The sequence below is a fragment of the Medicago sativa genome, chromosome 1 (genome assembly GCF_051527215.1).
Source record: "Medicago sativa cultivar Bolivia chromosome 1, Bolivia_mono, whole genome shotgun sequence".
NCBI lineage: Eukaryota > Viridiplantae > Streptophyta > Magnoliopsida > Fabales > Fabaceae > Medicago > Medicago sativa.
Window position 1 is genome coordinate 83,059,333 of NC_140749.1, and position 19,729 is coordinate 83,079,061.

The following is a 19,729-nucleotide window of genomic DNA, read 5'->3' on the forward strand; positions in this document are numbered from 1 at the left end:
GTTCGAACTTTAATCATTGCATGTTGCAACATCTTTATCAATTAAGTTATATTCACGAAGATAATTCAGACAATTTTATTATTATAAAAAACTGTTTATTCTATTAACTCAGCAATTCAATAAGAAAATTTGTTTTTACATAGTAGTATAAAAGTACAAGTTAGTTATTATAGAAAATAGTATTAATATTAATTAAGGTATTTGGGAGAGAGGATGGGGGCATGCATGATAGATACATAGAGTGACATGACATGGCGTGGATGTCTGAGAGGAGAGGAAAATATCGCATCCACGTATGCAGTCGATCTAGGCTTCTCATTACAAGGCTGTTAAAGATCTTCTCTCTCCACTTGTATCAAATATTTTCCAAACTATAAACTCACCACCACCCCCCTCTCTATCATTTCTTTACTCCTTTCATTACACAAACAAAAATACTCTCCATTTTCACGCTAACATCTTCTCATCTTCCCAATTCAACAACTAAATTCCATTATTTCTCCACTAATTAACTCTACACACAGTTAACCAGGTAAATATTGTCTTTCTTTATATTTTTTAAACACAATTAAATCATCAGTTTTCAGGTTATGTGCTAATTTCTTATGTGACTTTGATGAAATTTTTTAGTTTAAATTTTTCATAATTTTTCTATCATGAATCTGAGTTGTTGTTAGATATATGTTTCATGTTATTTATTTATTTATTTTCTTAATTGTTTTTTTAGAAGCTGTTGAATATTTATCTGACATATTTGCTTTTTAATATTTTGTAAATTTCATTTTGCTCTGTTTACCAGGACTCTGTTTCAGATTCATCCTTATCTTCATCATTTCAATTTTTTAAAATAAATAAACATTTTTAACAGTGAAAATAAATTTAGAAATCAATGACAAAAAAAAAAAAACCATTTTTGTTTTAAAGTTTGCAGATTCAATCTCAACATAGCAACCTAGTAGTTATTGCGGTGAAATAGCTACAATTTTCTATGAGATGCATTTGTTTGTCTTATTCTGTCAAATGAAAATTTTATGAATTTTTTTATGGTGGATGATGAATTTGGATACTAAGAGGAGTTTGGTAACACAGGATTTAATACTTGATTGGTATCATGTTTTGGATGGATTTGGGATAAAATTGCTTTTCATATATAATCAGAAGCTAAAGGATTCAAGAGTTGAATGTTTTTGATGACTTCTTCTATGGCTGCTACAAGTGAAAGGTGGATTGACCGTCTTCAATTTTCTTCATTGTTCTGGCCTCCCCCACAAGATGTTCAGCAAAAAAAGGTATCATCTTAATCTCTTACCATGTTTGAGCAAATTTATTTTCTTAACTTTTTTTCATGTATATACATATTTTTATTAATTTTTTATGAGTTTTAATATAAATTTTGTGTTTATAGGTTCCTTAACTAGTTCCTTAAGGACATGGGATGGAAGGATCCTAATTATTATTATTTTGTTGAGTTTTGAATGAAGACTAGAAAAAGTTTTAAATATCTAATCATATTTTCACAAAATATCACTTTGTCATATTACTTCATAAAATATCTTCACAAATATCTAATGGTGAGATACGATTGGATGTATGTGCAAAACTTTTTTTATAGGTAGTGTATTGTTTATAAACTCACTCTATTTTGTTTAATGATCCGATATTTGTTAAAAATCTTTTAGAGTGTGAGCACTTTTAGGAAATTGAAAATTGTATATCGGTATTCTTCAAGAGGAATAGCAGATATTGAGATGGTGTTAAAGACATATATATGCATAGACCGTCAGACAAACATATATAAATAACACATGGTGATGTGATATTTCTGAATCTCTGCAACCGAAAAATCCATGCATATGCTACAATCAGCGGGTCTTGGCCGTTGGACGAAGATCAGACGATTCATATTATGATTTTATCAAATTTGATTTAACATACCACGCTGGATATGAACTGTCTGATCTTGTAATTTTACTGGCTATGACAATGACAAACTTTCAAGTAAAACAAAGTCCCAGAAATGGGGTGATATAAGCAATGACTTTGTGGGGGCCAATTTGGTTACAATTTCAGCAAACATTTATCAGAAAAGTTGAAATAATCTAACAATTAATTACAAATTTTCTAAATAATATTTTCCTGAATGAGTTGAAATCAACCTTTTGCAACTCAACCTTTTCAAAAGCCCCTGATCTAATTTCTCCTTACTCACTCATAAACTTATAAGGACATTTTTATAAGTTAGGAGCCAAGTACTTTACTCTGCTGAGAAGCTTCCACAAGCTAGAAACTAATCCTGCTTGAGCCACAATGTTTTCTCAATGTGGTTTCACACAAGTTTCCCACGTATTGATAATCTTTTCTCAATGTGGTTTCACACAAGTTTCCCACGTATTGCATATGAAAGCATTTTATGGCTTCTGCAATATTGGAAGCTCGCTGTAATTCTATTTCGTTGGTTTATATGACTCTGTTTTCTGCTTTTCCCTAGGATCAAATTGCTGCATATGTTGAGTACTTGATTCAGTTTACATCAGAACAATTTGCTGACGATATTGCCGAGGTACACCTCTATTTATTAAAATCGGCATTCTTATTTTTTGTGTTGTTGTTTTTGACATGAGAGATCCAAGAGTTTTTATCGAATGTTACTCACTGTTCTGTATTACTTTGACAGTTGATCCGCAACCGTTACCCGTCGAAGGAAATTATTCTCTTTGATGACGTTTTGGGTATTTATGCTTTATCCCATGTTAGTTTAAATCATGCTTGAGTCAACAAGAATATTACTCTTTCTACTTTATGTGTACTAACTTCTCTTTGTATTTACTTGTACATCCAGCAACATTTGTCCTTCATCATCCAGAGCATGGGCATGCAGTTGTACTTCCAATTATTTCGTGTATTATCGATGGTACACTAGTCTATGACAAGACTAGTCCTCCATTTGCTTCTTTGATATCTTTAGTCTGCCCAAAAGACGAGGTATGAATATAATCACCCGGTATTCTTATTTACTTTGTATATAATTCAATTTCATATCAATAAATCCTTTGTTTGTGAAATATAATATTTTTGCTTTCTGTTTCTCTGTTTATTAACCAATTACTTATAGCACTTATTCAGCTTCAGTATTAACAAAGAGGCTCTCTATCATTTAATTCCTTCTTTTCATGATTTTTCAGAATGAATATTCAGAACAATGGGCTCTTGCATGCGGTGAAATTTTGCGTATTTTAACTCATTACAATCGGCCCATTTACAAAACGGAAAGGCAATCCAGTGAAACAGAAAGAAGCAGTAGTGGCAGCCATGCGACAACTAGTGAGCCACTTAATGGGAAAGCTGTCAATAATGCTTTGGCACAACAAGAGAAAAAACCTATCAGGCCCTTGTCCCCCTGGATTACTGATATATTGTTAGTTGCGCCCGTAGGCATTAGAAGTGACTATTTCCGGTGGTAAGTATTTTTTGTAATTTAAACCTAGTGAGTTATGCTTGTATTTGTGTATGTTTAGCTATGTCTGCAAGTTTTAGGGGTACATGGTCAATTCTTGTTTAGTTTAACGTGTTACCTCTAACTAATGTAGATTGACTGTTCATAAGTTTCAGAAATCAATGATAAAACAGCTTAGTTTATTTGCTTTGCATCTTTTTTGATTTATCACAATATAACGTGGAAAGCTTTTGGGTTTCGTAAACATTTATGCTGATGTCAATGAAAATTGCCGTGCATTAACAGGTGCAGTGGTGTTATGGGCAAATATGCAGCAGGAGAACTCAAGCCTCCATCAATTGGTATACTATTTTTATTTTTATTTTTATTTTTTTATGTTAATACAGAATACTGTTATTTCATTGAATGGTGTTTATCCATATAGTATGCGTAAACAGATATACCAGAAAATTTGAGACATTTCCTCAGAAAGTGGAGAATTTGGTTGAGTTGAATGTCTATTTTGTAACATTTAAATGTAGTTCAACTACTGCTATACTCAAAATGTTTTTGTTCCATTAGTGTTCATCTTCTCCCTTTTAATTTCTCACGCCTCTCTTCCATCTGCACCTCATTAACCCACCATTTTATCAGCTAATCCACTTTTTATTCAGTAAAATGAAGATTATCATTTGTTACTTTCCTATTGATTTCAATGTTTTTGTTGTGACTTTTCTTTTTTCTCTTAGCTACTTCCCGTGGTTCTGGGAAGCATCCTCAACTCGTGCCTTCTACTCCCAGATGGGCTGTTGCCAATGGTGCTGGTGTTATATTAAGTGTTTGTGATGATGAAGTTGCTCGCAATGAAACTGCTATTTTAACAGCAGCAGCTGTTCCTGCACTTCTGCTTCCTCCTCCAACAACAGCTCTGGATGAACATCTTGTTGCTGGACTACCAGCTCTAGAGCCATATGCCCGTTTATTTCACAGGTTATTTTCACCGCAATACCTTTATTGTTATTAAGTTGTTCATGTGTTCATCTGCCTAAGAAAATGTGTATACCGAAATTTTGCAGATACTATGCAATTGCTACTCCAAGTGCTACACAAAGACTTCTTCTTGGACTTCTAGAAGCACCCCCGTCGTGGGCTCCGGATGCCCTTGATGCTGCTGTGCAGCTTGTGGAGCTTCTTCGAGCTGCTGAAGAGTATGCTTCTGGCATAAGGGTAAGTATAATCTTCAAAGACAGAGAATAGCTGTGTTGCTGGCGTTAATGGTAACCGACATTTTATTATTATGGGGTTTCATTAATAAGTTTTGAATGGAAGACCAATAATAGACCAAACACTCGACCATAAAAACTGAACCAATGCACAACCCGAGACAAGTGTGGATAAGTTGCTAGTTTTTTGTACTGGAGAAGAAAAACTTAAATGCTATACTTAAAATCATATGCATGAGTTTGGCCTTTGGAGGGGGAATGGAATGGATGGGCATTTTTATTTTAAGGAACATACCCCTTATTTAAGAATTTTCAAAATGACAGATTAACAATGTGCATAGATAACCCAACTCCTAATTTTTTATTATACTAGTACTGTGAATTAGGATTCTAGATTAAAATTAATACACTAACGGACACTGACATTAATTGTCGGTAATTGAAAACTAATCTAACTGAATTAAAATTAACAGACACTGGAACACTGACTGATTACAATACTGAACAGAATGGAAGCCCTTACACTACATTCTGACAACATTAACCCTTCTCTGAACAAATGCAGCATGTCATATACATTATATATGTGCCTCTAAGTTGAATTAAAAGCTACCGGATGGCATACTATTAAGTATTTTGATGTGTTTTTTGTTTTCTTTTCTATGTTAATGCAGCTTCCTAGAAATTGGATGCATTTGCATTTCTTGCGTGCAATAGGGACTGCAATGTCCATGAGAGCTGGCATAGCTGCTGATGCTGCAGCTGCTTTGCTTTTCCGTATACTTTCACAGCCAGCATTGCTTTTTCCTCCTCTTAGACAAGTTGATGGAGTTGAAGTTCAGCATGAACCTTTGGGTGGTTATATTTCATCCTACAGCAAGCAGATAGAAGTTCCTGCTGCTGAAGCCTCTATTGACGCTACTGCCCAAGGCATTGCGTCAATGCTTTGCGCCCATGGTCCAGAAGTTGAATGGAGAATTTGCACCATTTGGGAAGCTGCTTATGGCCTGATTCCTGCAAGTTCCTCAGCCGTTGATCTTCCAGAGATCATAGTTGCAGCCCCACTACAACCTCCCATACTATCATGGAATTTGTACATACCTCTACTTAAGGTCCTGGAATATCTTCCTCGTGGAAGCCCGTCAGAGGCATGCCTTATGAAAATATTTGCTGCTACAGTTGAAGCTATTCTTCAGAGGACATTTCCACCCGAGTCCAGCAGAGAACAAAACAGAAAAGCAAATTACCTCTTTGGTCTTGGTTCAGCCTCTAAAAACCTTGCTGTGGCAGAGCTTCGTACTATGGTTCATTCACTTTTTTTAGAATCATGTGCATCTGTAGAGCTTTCTTCGCGCCTACTTTTTGTTGTCTTAACTGTCTGTGTCAGTCATGAAGCCCAATTCAGTGGAAGCAAGAAGCCTAGAGGTGAAGATAATTATTCAGTTGAGGAAATCATTGAGGACTTGCACGCAATATCAGAAATCCGGAAAGAAAGAAAAAATAGGAAAGTGAAGAAGCAAGGTCCTGTAGCAGCATTTGATTCTTATGTTATGGCTGCTGTTTGTGCTCTTGCCTGTGAGCTTCAGTTGTTTCCTTTGATGTCACGGGGAAATAATCATTCAGTTTCCAATAATGTGCAAGATATAGCCAAGCCCGTTACACTACACGGATCATCCCAAGATTTGCAGAATGGCCTAGATTCGGCAGTCCGCCATACTCACAGAATTTTAGCAATTTTAGAGGCACTATTTTCATTAAAGCCGTCTTCTGTTGGCACTCCTTGGAGTTACAGCTCAAATGAGATAGTGGCAGCAGCTATGGTTGCTGCACATGTTTCTGAACTATTTAGACGGTCAAAAGCTTGCATGCATGCTCTGTCTGTTCTGATACGTTGCAAATGGAACAAAGAAATTCACTCCAGGGCATCATCATTGTATAATCTCATAGATATCCACAGTAAAGTTGTTGCATCTATAGTGAATAAGGCAGAGCCATTAGAAGCAACCTTGATTCACGCACCTATTTACAAGGACGCACTTGTTTGTCATGACGGTAAAAGAAAGAATCGGAGTGAAAATGGTAGCTGCTCTGACCCTGGGCAGACGTCGATTGTACCTTCGGCTGATTCCACACCATCAAAACATATCCATAAATCTGGAAGAACTCCATGTTCAGATGAAGAAGCATCAGGGTATAACTTGGGTAAAAGTGTCACCAGTTTCTCGTTGGAGGCATCTGATCTCGCCAATTTCCTCACAATGGACAGGCATATAGGCTTGAATTGCAATACACAGATCTTTCTGATATCCATGCTGTCTGAGAAACAGGAGTTATGTTTCTCTGTAGTTTCTCTACTATGGCACAAATTGATTGCATCTCCTGAAACTCAACCATGTTCTGAAAGCACTTCTGCCCAGCAGGGCTGGAGACAGGTACAAATTTAAATATTCTACTGCAGTAACTTCTTTGTTAATGATATGTATATGTGATGTTGTGGATCCAATTACCTTTTTTTATGTTTTATTTCCTCTGTAAAGGTTCATTACTGATAATTTTGAGATTTAATGTTATGTAGGTTGTCGATGCATTATGCAATGTTGTATCAGCCTCGCCAGCAAAAGCAGCTACAGCTGTTGTTCTTCAGGTCTAAAATCTTTGTCTTGTTATGAATAATTTTATAAATTATTTTCCACTGCTTGGATATCCATTTGTTTAATAGACTGCAAATTTTTATGAATTACCATTTGTAATAGCTGGAAAATTTGGGTTTTAAAGCCTACAAATTTCAAATATTTGATGCTCAATGCCTCACCTAACCAGAGTTTCACAGTTGTATATATTTTATACTATTATCATTTCAAACATTCACTCGTTTCGTCGTTTCTTGGCCTTGCTATTTGTCAGGCGGAGAAGGAATTGCAGCCCTGGATAGCCAAGGATGATGATCTAGGTCAGAAGATGTGGAGAATCAATCAGCGGATCGTTAAATTGATAGTGGAACTTATGAGGAATCATGATAGCGCGGAGTCATTGGTAATTCTGGCAAGTGCATCAGATTTACTTTTACGAGCCACAGATGGGATGCTTGTTGATGGAGAAGCTTGTACTTTACCACAGCTGGAGGTAGAATGTTACAACAGTATATTGTCTCTGATTTGTATGCCATTAACTACATCAATTTTTTTCTAACTCAGACAAGCATATCATATACTTTTTTCTGATAAACGTTTTCCATGGTTCTTTCTTACGCACCCATCCCTGCCATCAAGTCATTGTCACTCCTTGGTGGTCACAGGGTCTTAAAATTAAATTAAAGAACTAAAAGGTCAAAGGCAATTTCGTGCTGTGTGGCAGGCTATTTATTGAAAGCATAATAGAATTGAAGAAGTTCTTGCAACCAAGTATTGAGGGTGTACTCAACTATTAAATTACACTAATACATCATTTTGTAGCTTTTCAATTGGAAAACCTAAAAATTCAGATCTTAGAAAGTTATGTCTTGCATTATTCTAGTCTCTAAATATAAACTGTTCAACAAAGAGTTATTTTGATTAATGACTAGCTATCGGAATTGAAATTCCATATACTGCATTCTATACCGAAGCTTTGCTAATACTCATATTTCTATGTTGATGATGATGGCCAGCTATTGGAAGCGACAGCTAGAGCAATTCAGCCAGTGCTTGAGTTTGGAGAACCAGGATTGGCTGTAGCAGATGGCCTTTCAAACCTTTTGAAGGTAAACAAACTTCCCTTGTTGAAAACTATTAATTTAGCTGAGATATGATGAATGAAATATGTATATTTTGCTCAACTGTTCTATCATGAAACATGGCTCATGATAGGACATTATTGTGTTGTTGTGTCCATTTAACTGATCTCATCTATTTGGATAATATTTTGGCCAGCTCGTAATTGCACATTTAATTCTAGATTACCAAACAACTTTTAAGTGCTTTGTCTTTTAGTTCTACAAAATTTGACTGATGATTGTGTTGTAAATATAATTCCACTTGCAGTGTCGTCTAGCAGCTACCATTAGGTGCCTTTGTCATCCAAGTGCACATGTCCGTGCTCTGAGTGTCTCAGTTCTCCGTGACATTTTGCATACCGGTTCAATAAGGTGTAGTCCTAAACCACTGCGAATAAACGGCAGCCACAATCCCTCTTATCCATACTTCAAGTTGGACGTCGTTGATTGGCAAGCTGACATAGAAAAATGCTTGGCATGGGAAGCTCACAGCAGAATTTCTGCTGGATTGCCTATAAAGTTTCTTGACACTGCTGCTAAAGAACTAGGCTGCGCTATTTCCGTATGAAATGGAAGTGAAACCATCTTAGTCTGTGACCATTTTTCACTAGACTTACAGAGAAACTATTTATGATTTTGGAACTAACAGGTTTGCATATATGCAAACATCATTCTGTTGGTCGTCATAAAAAGCCGCAGTCATGATTGCAGTTTGTTTATAGAAAGCTCATTTTGTATTATGTATGTGCTCTACGTAGACACTGAGCAAATGTTCACCATGACCTTGCTAATGACTGTGCTTTTAATATAACAGACATGTACAGTTGTAAAGACAAGATGTAACCGGGTCTTTTTTATTATCCTTGTCCCATTTTGTGTAATACATATATGTTGATAGTGTGTCGTGAAATTAAATTCTAATTGTTGTACTAATGTATGCCCAACAACAACTTTGACTTTGTCAAATTTTTTAGTTTTGTTATATGCATTCCTCTTCTTCTTTTATTGTCAAATCGTAAGATTTCATGTTCAATTCTCATCTTGTTTTCCTATTTGCAATATGCAACATCACCTGAGATACACATTAACATGTTAAGCAACCAATAACTAAACGGTTTGAAAACAAATTTTTCACTATGGTCAAAGCCGGACCACACAAACGCAGCAATAGACCATAGACGGTTATTTTTCCCACCCGATTATCGACCTATAATTATCGACCTATATGATGATATCAAAGATGATGAAACTTTTGTCATCCTGAATCTTAAAGACCAAAAGTCATGAATAAAATTGTGGATGGCTCAACCAAAAAAGGTCTAAAAGTTTCATCATCCTTGATCTCATCATACTAGTTTCCGTCATAAGAAGGTATTCTTGCGTAGAGGGAAGAGATTTTCACAGGAATCCAATCCCTTTCAAACATTGACTCAAGGCGATCCAGGTTTTCAAATCCATCTGCTAGACTATCTTTAAAACTTTCAAATATAAGAAACAAGGATTGAATTGTTCGCTCGATAAAATAATGGTCATAAAAATCAATATCCAGCTCATATTCAACCCAGCAAATTTGATAGCAAGATATTAAATTGAGACCATGCCAGCTAGGTTCATTTGAAACTGAAAATTTAAAAAAACATAATGGTGAAAAACTTGGTGAATATTGAAACGTTAAACAGCCCTAAACAATGAATAATGACTTAACAACAAAAACATTAAAAACCATTTGGGTTGGTCTAGTGGTGTTCACTTGAGTTCGTGGAGTGTGATCTTTCTCAAGATCTCATGTTCAATTTTCTCCGATACCAATTTTGATGAGTTAGTTTAACTTCTAAAAAAAAAAAAAAACATAAACACACTAGCTTAATAAGAATATATCTTCACTTATATTATTGAACAAAGGGAGCTAATATTAGCAACTAAAAATAGATCTACTATTTTTTTCTAAATTTTTTTTCTTCTGTCTTTCTTGAAATTGCATCCATGGCTAGTTTCGAAAACGATCCAAGATTTGATTACAAAGATATATAGATAGCTCTACATTGTATAGTGAGCACTACTTGAAATCTTTATAGTTTTAATTCTTTCAATAAATAAATAAATTAATATTAATAAAAAATATTAAAATATGAAAAAATCATTATAAAATAAACCGTTAAATTTGATCTAATCCATTCAAATCGCATGTAATTTTTTTTAATGGACGTAATTTTATTTTTAAATCTAGTGAATTCTTACATCAAAATCGATTAAAAATTTATAATGACCATTTTATTTTACTATGAAATAAATATGTTATGACATTAATGGTAAAATCGTCAATCTATATACTCAGCTTAAGATATTTAGCCCATTCTCACAAACCCTAAAATTTCTTTCGCATTCTCAAGTGCCCAGAGCGACATACAGCCTTAAGCGGCAATTACCCCTCTTCAACAAAATCCTCCGTCCGCAGTTAGGTTAAAATGGTATGTTTTCGATCTCGATTTCATCTCGATGTAGCTGCTTAATCGCTGATTCTGTTTTTTTTTTTTTGTGATGTGTTATAGTCTTTGGTGGCGAACGAAGAATTTCAGCACATTCTGCGTGTGTTGAACACAAATGTTGATGGAAAGCAGAAGATCCAGTTCGCAATGACCTCAATCAAGGGTATTGGTAGGAGATTCGCTAACATCTGCTGTAAGAAGGCCGATGTTGACATGAACAAGAGGTTCGTTGTTCTGATTTTGCTCCCACTTTTATAAATCAGTCATTTTTGTTGTTAAAATTAATGGGTTTCTTGAGTTTAATCCATCTCACATTTAAAAATCAAATTTTTGATATTGTTGTTGAAATGGGTTGTTTTTGTTGTTGGATTTTTTTAGGGCTGGTGAATTGAGTGCCGCAGAGTTGGATAATATTATGACAGTGGTTGCGAATCCTCGTCAATTCAAGGTTCCAGATTGGTTTTTGAACAGAAAGAAGGATTACAAGGATGGCAAATTCTCTCAGGTTGTCTCCAATCAACTCGACATGAAGTTGAGAGATGATTTGGAGAGACTCAAGAAGATCCGGTAAGATGCTACTTCATTGTTTTTTGTGTGATTGTTTGCCTTTGTTAACTATAAAGATGATTCTCACTCAGTTGGTTTTTTAGTATAGGTTTAAATTAACATTTCAACACTATGTAGGAATATCAAAATTGAGATGTAGTAGTAAGATGATAGGACTAATAACCATTGCTTGATGCTTTAGAACGAGAATTAACTATTGGAGAATCTAAAGCTCATGCACTACCGCTGATGCACCACCACTGCATTGCTTTGATCGTGTGTGATGCTTTAGCTTTCTCAATAGTGTTTGAAAATAGAACAGTGGGAAGTGTTATTAGTTTACTTGAATAATCAAATGTTTCCCATAAGCGGAAATACGGGCAATAGAATTGGACCAAATAGTAGCTGGCTGGCTCTTATCCAATGACTTGTATTTTGTTTTCTCTTGGCTAGATAGTTTTACGTTGTCTTCCTTGCATTTTTTACTATGTATTTGCATTTTTTACTATGTATGATATTCATGTTGATATAGGGACAAATGTGTCGCGAGATGAAGTAACACAATAAAATTTTAGACTGTTTGGATAAACAGTTTAATTAAGCACTTATGGCGTAAGAAATAATCATACAAGTGCTTATTTGTCAGCTGTTTTTTATAATAAGATGAAAACAGTTTATGGACATGGCATAAACTGATTCTATAAGTTCCCCAAACAGTTTGCTTATGCAAATTGATTAGTTTAAATAAATCCTATCTGGGCATATGCCATTATTTTTTTACTACTCAAATTCTGTATTCAATAATACAATGGATGTATGTGGAGTTTTTTTACTACTCAAATTTTGAATTCAATTCAATAATATAATGGATGTATGTGGAGAAATTGGGCATTGGCTGGTTAATAAAATTTTACTAACATCCTTTCTGTTATGCAGTAATCACCGGGGTTTGAGGCACTACTGGGGCCTTCGTGTTCGTGGTCAGCATACCAAGACTACAGGCCGCAGGGGAAAGACTGTTGGTGTCTCAAAGAAGCGTTAAGCGTGATGTCCTGTTTTGGAGATTAGATGATTTTGAGGCATATTTTAAGCACATTAGACATGTTTCATATACCGAGTTTGTATGGTTTTTAATTGAATGCATTGGCAATTTCAATTTTGTTTGGTTTTTGTGTTCAAGTGCCTGATTAGTTGAATGGTGGTATCTTTATGTCTCCTTTAGCATGACCAATTTGCTCTTCAGATTTTTTAACTTTCTAATGGCACGTGATAATGAATTAAAGATAGAAATACTAATTCGAAAATGGGTTTTAATTTTTTAAAATTTTAAAATTTTCACAACGGTTCCTTAAAATTTGCTCTTTGGGTACTTGATAGTACTTTTTTTATTCGATATATTAGTTTACATGTAAATTGTCTATTTTGATCTTAAATGGGTTTGCTAAGTGAAAAGATAAATAGAAACTAAGGAAATTCCATCGAAAATTAGGGAACAACACAAGTAAATGGAAATAGACTCCGCTTCAAGTGTCAGAAAGTAATAGAAATAAAGAAGGATGTGGAGATGAAAACTCCTTATAAATCATGTTTGCCTTCATGACCAACATTTTCAAGACGGTTAGCACAACAGTTGTCTTCTCCGTAAATATGTTTGAGAATGGTCAATTCATGAGAGATCTAAGTTATGGAGGAGGGGAAGCCAATGGTGGTTGTGAGTCTTCTGAGATACATATCAACAATAATGTGGGAGTCAATCTGGTTGCACTTAGATTGCAAGAGCAGATGTCAATATACATGCCTTCAAAATCTCTGAAGAGACCACACACACAAGTTGTAAATTTGGTACCATCAAATTAAGTATGAAATGAGTAGGAGGAGGGGATGCCACTTCACACCAATTTTGTGCTTCATGTGAACGACGTAAGATGAAGGGTGAAGATGTGGTGATGAATCCAATACCTCTGAAGATTACTTAAAAATTGCTTAGGCAGATGTCCCTCAGAAGATAAGGTTGAAGAGAAAATCATGTGCCAATCTTGAACTGAATTCAACAAGGTTGAATAGAAGTCCTTTAAGTATAATGTTTGTACTAGATTACTTCTTTTAGTTTTTTTATCTTCAAACTGATGATTTACGTAAGTAAACTGTGAACCTAGTCTTTTAAATCATAAAATACATACACCGATACCTTCTTTCTAAAGAAAATTACATCAAAATAATTTTTCATTTTATCACAAGATTGATCACCCTTTGTATTTTTATTATTTTGGGTATAAATTGTAATTTGAGAAGAGAAAATCTTCGCGTGCCCATATATTCCCCGACAATGATTAATTATTACTAAACAACAGTGGAAACTCGATACATATAATATAGTAACAAAAACAATCACTTAATTGACTAGTCATCATACTGTAATTTAGCAATAGATTGGTTCAAGTGGTAAGGAATTTTAACTTTTTAAACAGGTGGTCAAGGATTTGATTCTTGATTTTGCTACTACTAAACTACTACTAAACAATGATGCATACTAACTCAAAAAAAAGTATCACTTAATTGGCCCACCCGTGATCATACTACGATTAATTGGCGAAGATAATTGAGAATATAAATTATTGCATGATCAACCATGATTTTCGTCTTCCAATCATTTAACATAGTGCTTTATGTTTTTTTTTTTTTTAAATTTAAACTCTTCGAATAACCAAAGTTTTTTTTTTCTCTCTCAAAAAAAAAAGTTTTCTTTTTTTAAAAGTCACGCAAAATTTTTTCAAATGATATGGCACCAGTGGTACCGGCAAAAGTAGATACAGTGATACAAAAGATTGTTTGAGCCAACAGCCATTATATCTCTACTTACAGCCACTCCACACACACATACATATAAATCAAAGATGGTAGATGATAAGTGACTCCTAGCCAATGCTACTCAATCATTCACACCTACTGCAGACATCAGTATTATGAGACAAAATTTCAGCTACTAAAATAACACAAACAGAACTAAAATTCTTACTGCCCATTGCTCCTATTTAACCAAAGCCAAAACATGAGGGATACATTCAGAGACTATTATGGCTACTCATTACACATTCAGTGACTAAAATGACTATTATCCCAAATTAGTGATGAGATTGAAATATTTAAAACAAACAAATAATAATAAGTGATCACGGAATTTCACGTTTCAATTTTACTGCAAGAATCGTATCTTGGTTTTCAACTGCTCTATCTCTACAAGTAACCAAAAAAGTAAAAGAAAAAAAAACGAGGAAATATAGAAATAGCACTAATAATACTCATTCCAAAAATGACAACCCCTGCTCATATGGAAATTCAATCCAAAATCAACAAAAGTCTGAAGAACTTGGTAAGGTAAGGTGTGTATCCTTTGTAAACTTTATGGAATGGACAGTTAAGTATATTACAATTTACAACTAGTATGCATGTAGTTGTTTGTCTATATTAACCAATGCTTATGGTGCAATATAAAAGAAAGTCCCAACTTAGGCCTGTGATTTTGATTCTAAACATCCATTTTAAACAAGTAACACAATGCAAATTAACTAAGAAGAACTGTGGACATGCAATAATGAAAGAACAAGTGATATTCTGTTACTTTTATAATACAACACAAATGAAAGACAAGTTTTATGGGATAATGTATATTGTATGGCTAACTAAAACAAAACAAACTCCGTCCTGTGAGCTTAACTCAGTTAGCAGAAACATTGCATTATATATGCAGGGGTCGGGGTTCGAACTCCGAACTCTCCACTTATTCACCTTTAAAAGATGAATTTCTAGCCATTAGCCTATTTGACCAAAAACAAAACAAGCTCACAAAAAAACAAGCTAGAAGCATGTAGGGTCTGTATTATTTAACAGAACATAATCATATGAAAAATGTGAGCTTTTTTTTTTCTTCGTATTTTCCGCACAAAATGTTTTCAAAAAAATTTCCCTCTGATTGGTGCAAAGTTGCCTTAGGAAAAAAGCAAGAATAACCATTTAGAAGCCACACCGAGTAAGATGGTTTGACAATATCATCATAGATCAGATTTATGTCACAAATCATAAAAGAAACATAAATCAAGTTCCTGAAACAAGTTTTAACATAAATCCTTACCAATCCACTAAATAAATATCATTTAGTTGCCCCTTTCTTGGAAGAAAGTCTGAAACACCAATCTTAAATTGACAGCCACATACCAATGTTCACATTAAAAACACCAATCTTAAAATCTTGACTTCCAAATAAGAAAGTTCCTTAATTAGCTGCTATGACAGAAACCAAACAGATTTTTAATAGCAGTAACCAAGCAAGTTCTTTTGACCATTTGGCATAGTGTCCTGCTAACACAGTTATATTGTTTAAGATAATGTAGAAATATGATCTATATGATAGAGATATGAGCGTAGAGAATGATATTGACTACTAGTTAAATAGTTGAAAATATGCATAACTACTTAGAGTAAGTTTATATGGTTATACTGAAATTAATACTTTTCTGCAAAGAAATGGAACTAATAACACACTTTGATTCTATAATTCCATTAAATATTTAAGAATAGATTAAAAACTAGACAGTCACATTTTCTACAACAAAGTTCTGGAAAATGTGGACCTACATGACAAATAAATAATTGCATACACCTTTTATATATCTAGAACAAATACAGGATGAATAAGGAATTATACTACATACTAATTCTTAAAATTCAGGCAACAAATTGAACAGGGTTTTGATGAATTGTAAGAAACAGGATGAATAAGGTATTATACTACATATTAATTCTTAAAATGCAGGCAGCAAATTGAAAAGGATTTCCCAATACTGTAAAGGAGACATCCCCAATAAGTTGTTTTGCCACTGTAATATTATTTTTCAAGCATATAACAACGTACATATAATCTAAGAATTTCTCTCATCACTACCACTCAATAAATGCCACATTACTATCCGCTTTTAATGGAAGCCTGTTCTAAATACTACCTGGATTTGCATGCAGGCTATTTTGTTGGTTCCAGACAAAGATTTCAGGTTTAATCAATCTATCTATTTAATGACCGCTACTATCATGCAATCGTTTTCTACCATGTTCATTATATAAAGAGGAAATTTTTTCTTTTTTTAATGTTGATCAATGATAGTGTTAGTGATGAGGGCATAATTGTCCATGACACAAGTGCTTCAATTCAAGGGCTAGGAGGACCTATGACAAGGGCAAGGGCCAAGAAAGCTAAGGAGGCGCTGAATCAATTGGTGGCAAAAGTCTTGTAGTTCAAACCTACACTAGGAAGCATGGAGGGTAAAATGGTCATGTGCATCAAACCATTGGAGGAGGGCTGGGGCGCATCTCTTGCTGCCCATTTTATTTAGTTGTTTTTGTTATGTTGTAATAAAAAGTGTAAGGGACCAATTTTGGCCCAAAAACACTAAGTATGGTTATTTTGTGTGTTTAATCCATTTTAAAGCTTCCAAAGCTTTAAATGGAATGTTTTGTGTGTTTATTTTGTGCAAAGGAGTGCTGAAGACAAAAGAAAAACAAAGCATTGAAGATCATTTAACTGATGGAGGAAAGAAGGCAGAATTGAAAAAGAAAGAGACAAGACTTCAATGAGACAATGAAGGCACTTCATTTCAGCATATGAAACCACCACCATCATCAAAATCACGTCCTAACATCTCCATCATCATGATCATCAAGACCAGCCACCATCATTCATTGATTTGTCTTGTAACCTTTCTTGTATTCATGTTAATTTACTTCAGCCATAGGAAATAATGATAGATTAATTTGGCTGAAGGAATCTTAAGAGTTATTTGCCTTTTCCTTTGTAATTTAGCAAGTGTCCCTCCTACCTATATATATGACACGAAAATTGAATAAAAAGACAAGTTGAATTTTGTTAAAAAAGTGAGTAATTGCTCTTTAGGTTCTGGATTGGACCTTGTATTGATCATATCAAGAATCCTTTCTTGTGGTGATTATCATTTCCATAGACTTATCATTTTCTAGGATTAGAAAGTGTGGCGTCCCTAAACTCTCCATTCCATTTCTTGTTTGAATCCACAAATCTGCCTAAACACCAATTCAAACCCAAAATTCACGTTTTCAATTCAAACACTTGTCAAAATTAACCCCAATTGCATAATTTTCGTATTTCTTTTGCACATCATTTCATTCACAATATTTTCAGTCTATTTCTTGTGTTTCTTTGTCTATATTTAATCTTTCAGCAAGCAATTTTTATCTATTTATAATTAAAAGTCAAATATGAACAATGTTCACAAAATAGTGTTCATCAGTTAGGTTTCTGGTAAGATGAAAAGCTCAACACCATTTTAAAGGACTATTTGTCAACAGAAGAGCAATGACTTTTCCAACATTTAATTATTCATAATTGAAGTTTTGTTCTTGACCTAAGGGGAATCTCAAGTTTTGATCACTGTTTAGACTTGGTTTCTTAGCTTCATTTCTTTGAAGTTTGAACCATCTTAAACAGTTTTCACTATCATAAAAATTTAGGATTTACAATTTTCAATATCTAGCACAACAGGCCATTTTTATACTTCAAATGGGTCATACAAGGGTATGTTTAAGGCAGGCCATGCTGACATGGACACCGTCATGTAAATGTGATATTTTATTTCCTTGTTGAAATTAAATGGTACTAACCTAAAAATTGTATTTTGTGCTCTCTCTTTATCTCTATCTCTTTTGGTCTATTATTTAGCATTGTTCAGAAGTTTTGTCTGAAGAGAAGTTTTACTTAAGGTTATTGCTTCAGCAGCCTAAACTGAACATTGTTTACAAAATGAATGTTCACAAGTTACCTAAAGTCTAAATCCCTATGCCACAATATTAAAACAATATTAGGGAAAATGACCTATTAATCTATGTGGATATGGATTGGACATAATATATTTGTATATTGGAAAACAAAATGGTTTTACAATCTTGTGATGTGGACTGAAAATCTCATCACATCTAAACAAGTTGCAGCTACACAACATACTCTGCAAGTTCATGTATATTTTAGTACCTATTTCCAATGAATGATAGATAACAAGTTAACAACATATACCTATACTCCATGCAACTAAATATCCACGCTCAAATATGCACACTTTGAAAAAACAGTCTTAATCTCCAAATAATTAACACAAATACAAGATACAAATCTATGTGTCAGTCTAAAAAAAGTAGAAGTAATTAAATGCGACATCTCCAAAAAATTCCATATATCAGTCTTAATCTATCCCACCTGTGTTAATTATGATTTATAAAAAGAATGACAAATCGAATCTAATACACAACCAGAAAAAATAATTGTTTTGTGACTTGTCTCAATCTGCCTTGGTTTTAAATACACTTAATCCCCAACCAAACAATTCAACAAGACAAAGTCCCATGCATCAAGACCAAATACAGTGGTAACTTTAACAATAAAAAAGGACCATATGTTTCACAGCTCACATACCTCTCTATCTTTACCTAATTCGCCTTGTTAAATGATTTTTCACCACTTCAGCAAGTGGTCCTCCTAGGAAGTAACCAATTTCAAAACAAAGAGATTCACTATCACATTTCTGATTTCGGATCAAATCCCAAACAAAGGTTAAAATACCATTTGACAACAATACAATCATTGCATAAAAGAACCATCACAATACAAAATCTTTGCAAAAGTTACAACAAATTTAAGCTCAAAGACAACAACATGCTGCTACACATCATACTCTTTAAAGCTTCTCAAATCAATGAGAAATAACAAGCTAACAACAAGCATCTGACCACAAAGTCCTATTCCTTTAAGTTTAACACCAATATCTTCAAACACCCATGTACTAAAACAAAACAAGAGCAGAGGAAGTTCAAAATGATCTTTACAAAAAGCAAACAAAGTGCATAGATATTTCAAGCACAATGTATTAAAGCTCAAACTGATTTTTGTACATTAGATCACTAAAAGTTTCCAAAATCTGAGCTATTTCTAAAATAAAAATATAGAACATTCAATAAATAGAAAAGCTTATTCACACAATCGAAATAGAAGCCAGAACATTATGTCATAGAAAGATAGTAAAGCATTGAAATTAAACTGGTGAAGCAAAACTAAATGCTTCTACCTCTTGAGAATACATATAATATGGGCAACTGACAAGCCGTTTTGCATATAAGTAACTTCATAAAGTTCAACTTTGCAATCAAATATTAAATCCTAATAACTAGACTCATAAACCTTGATGGTGAGAACTCCATGCAAAGGCTACAAAAGAAA

General features: G+C 34.0%; 2 protein-coding genes across 5 annotated transcripts; both read left to right on the plus strand.

The window, feature by feature from the left end:
* Positions 1-410: 410 nt before the first annotated feature.
* GI (gigantea protein (GI)) lies at positions 411-9,420 on the plus strand. Of its 4 annotated transcripts, none has more exons than XM_085741332.1 (14): positions 411-532; positions 1,090-1,289; positions 2,489-2,560; positions 2,675-2,749; positions 2,840-2,982; positions 3,183-3,457; positions 3,740-3,795; positions 4,183-4,423; positions 4,510-4,660; positions 5,331-7,088; positions 7,232-7,300; positions 7,561-7,779; positions 8,303-8,395; positions 8,676-9,420. In XM_085741332.1, exons 7-14 carry the CDS (start codon positions 3,753-3,755, stop codon positions 8,973-8,975), a joined length of 2,874 nt encoding a protein of 957 aa, XP_085597458.1. In that variant the 5' UTR covers positions 411-532; positions 1,090-1,289; positions 2,489-2,560; positions 2,675-2,749; positions 2,840-2,982; positions 3,183-3,457; positions 3,740-3,752; the 3' UTR covers positions 8,976-9,420. The 4 variants fall into 4 exon arrangements, with proteins under 4 accessions (XP_085597458.1, XP_085597456.1, XP_085597459.1 ...); XM_085741330.1 differs by having other exon boundaries at positions 2,675-2,729; XM_085741333.1 differs by having other exon boundaries at positions 1,159-1,289.
* A 1,316-nt stretch (positions 9,421-10,736) lies between these two features.
* On the plus strand, positions 10,737-12,618 carry PFL (Ribosomal protein S13/S18 family). Its single transcript, XM_085741336.1, has 4 exons — positions 10,737-10,875; positions 10,957-11,117; positions 11,272-11,460; positions 12,376-12,618. Exons 1-4 carry the CDS (start codon positions 10,873-10,875, stop codon positions 12,479-12,481), a joined length of 459 nt encoding a protein of 152 aa, XP_085597462.1. The 5' UTR covers positions 10,737-10,872; the 3' UTR covers positions 12,482-12,618.
* Positions 12,619-19,729: the final 7,111 nt, after the last annotated feature.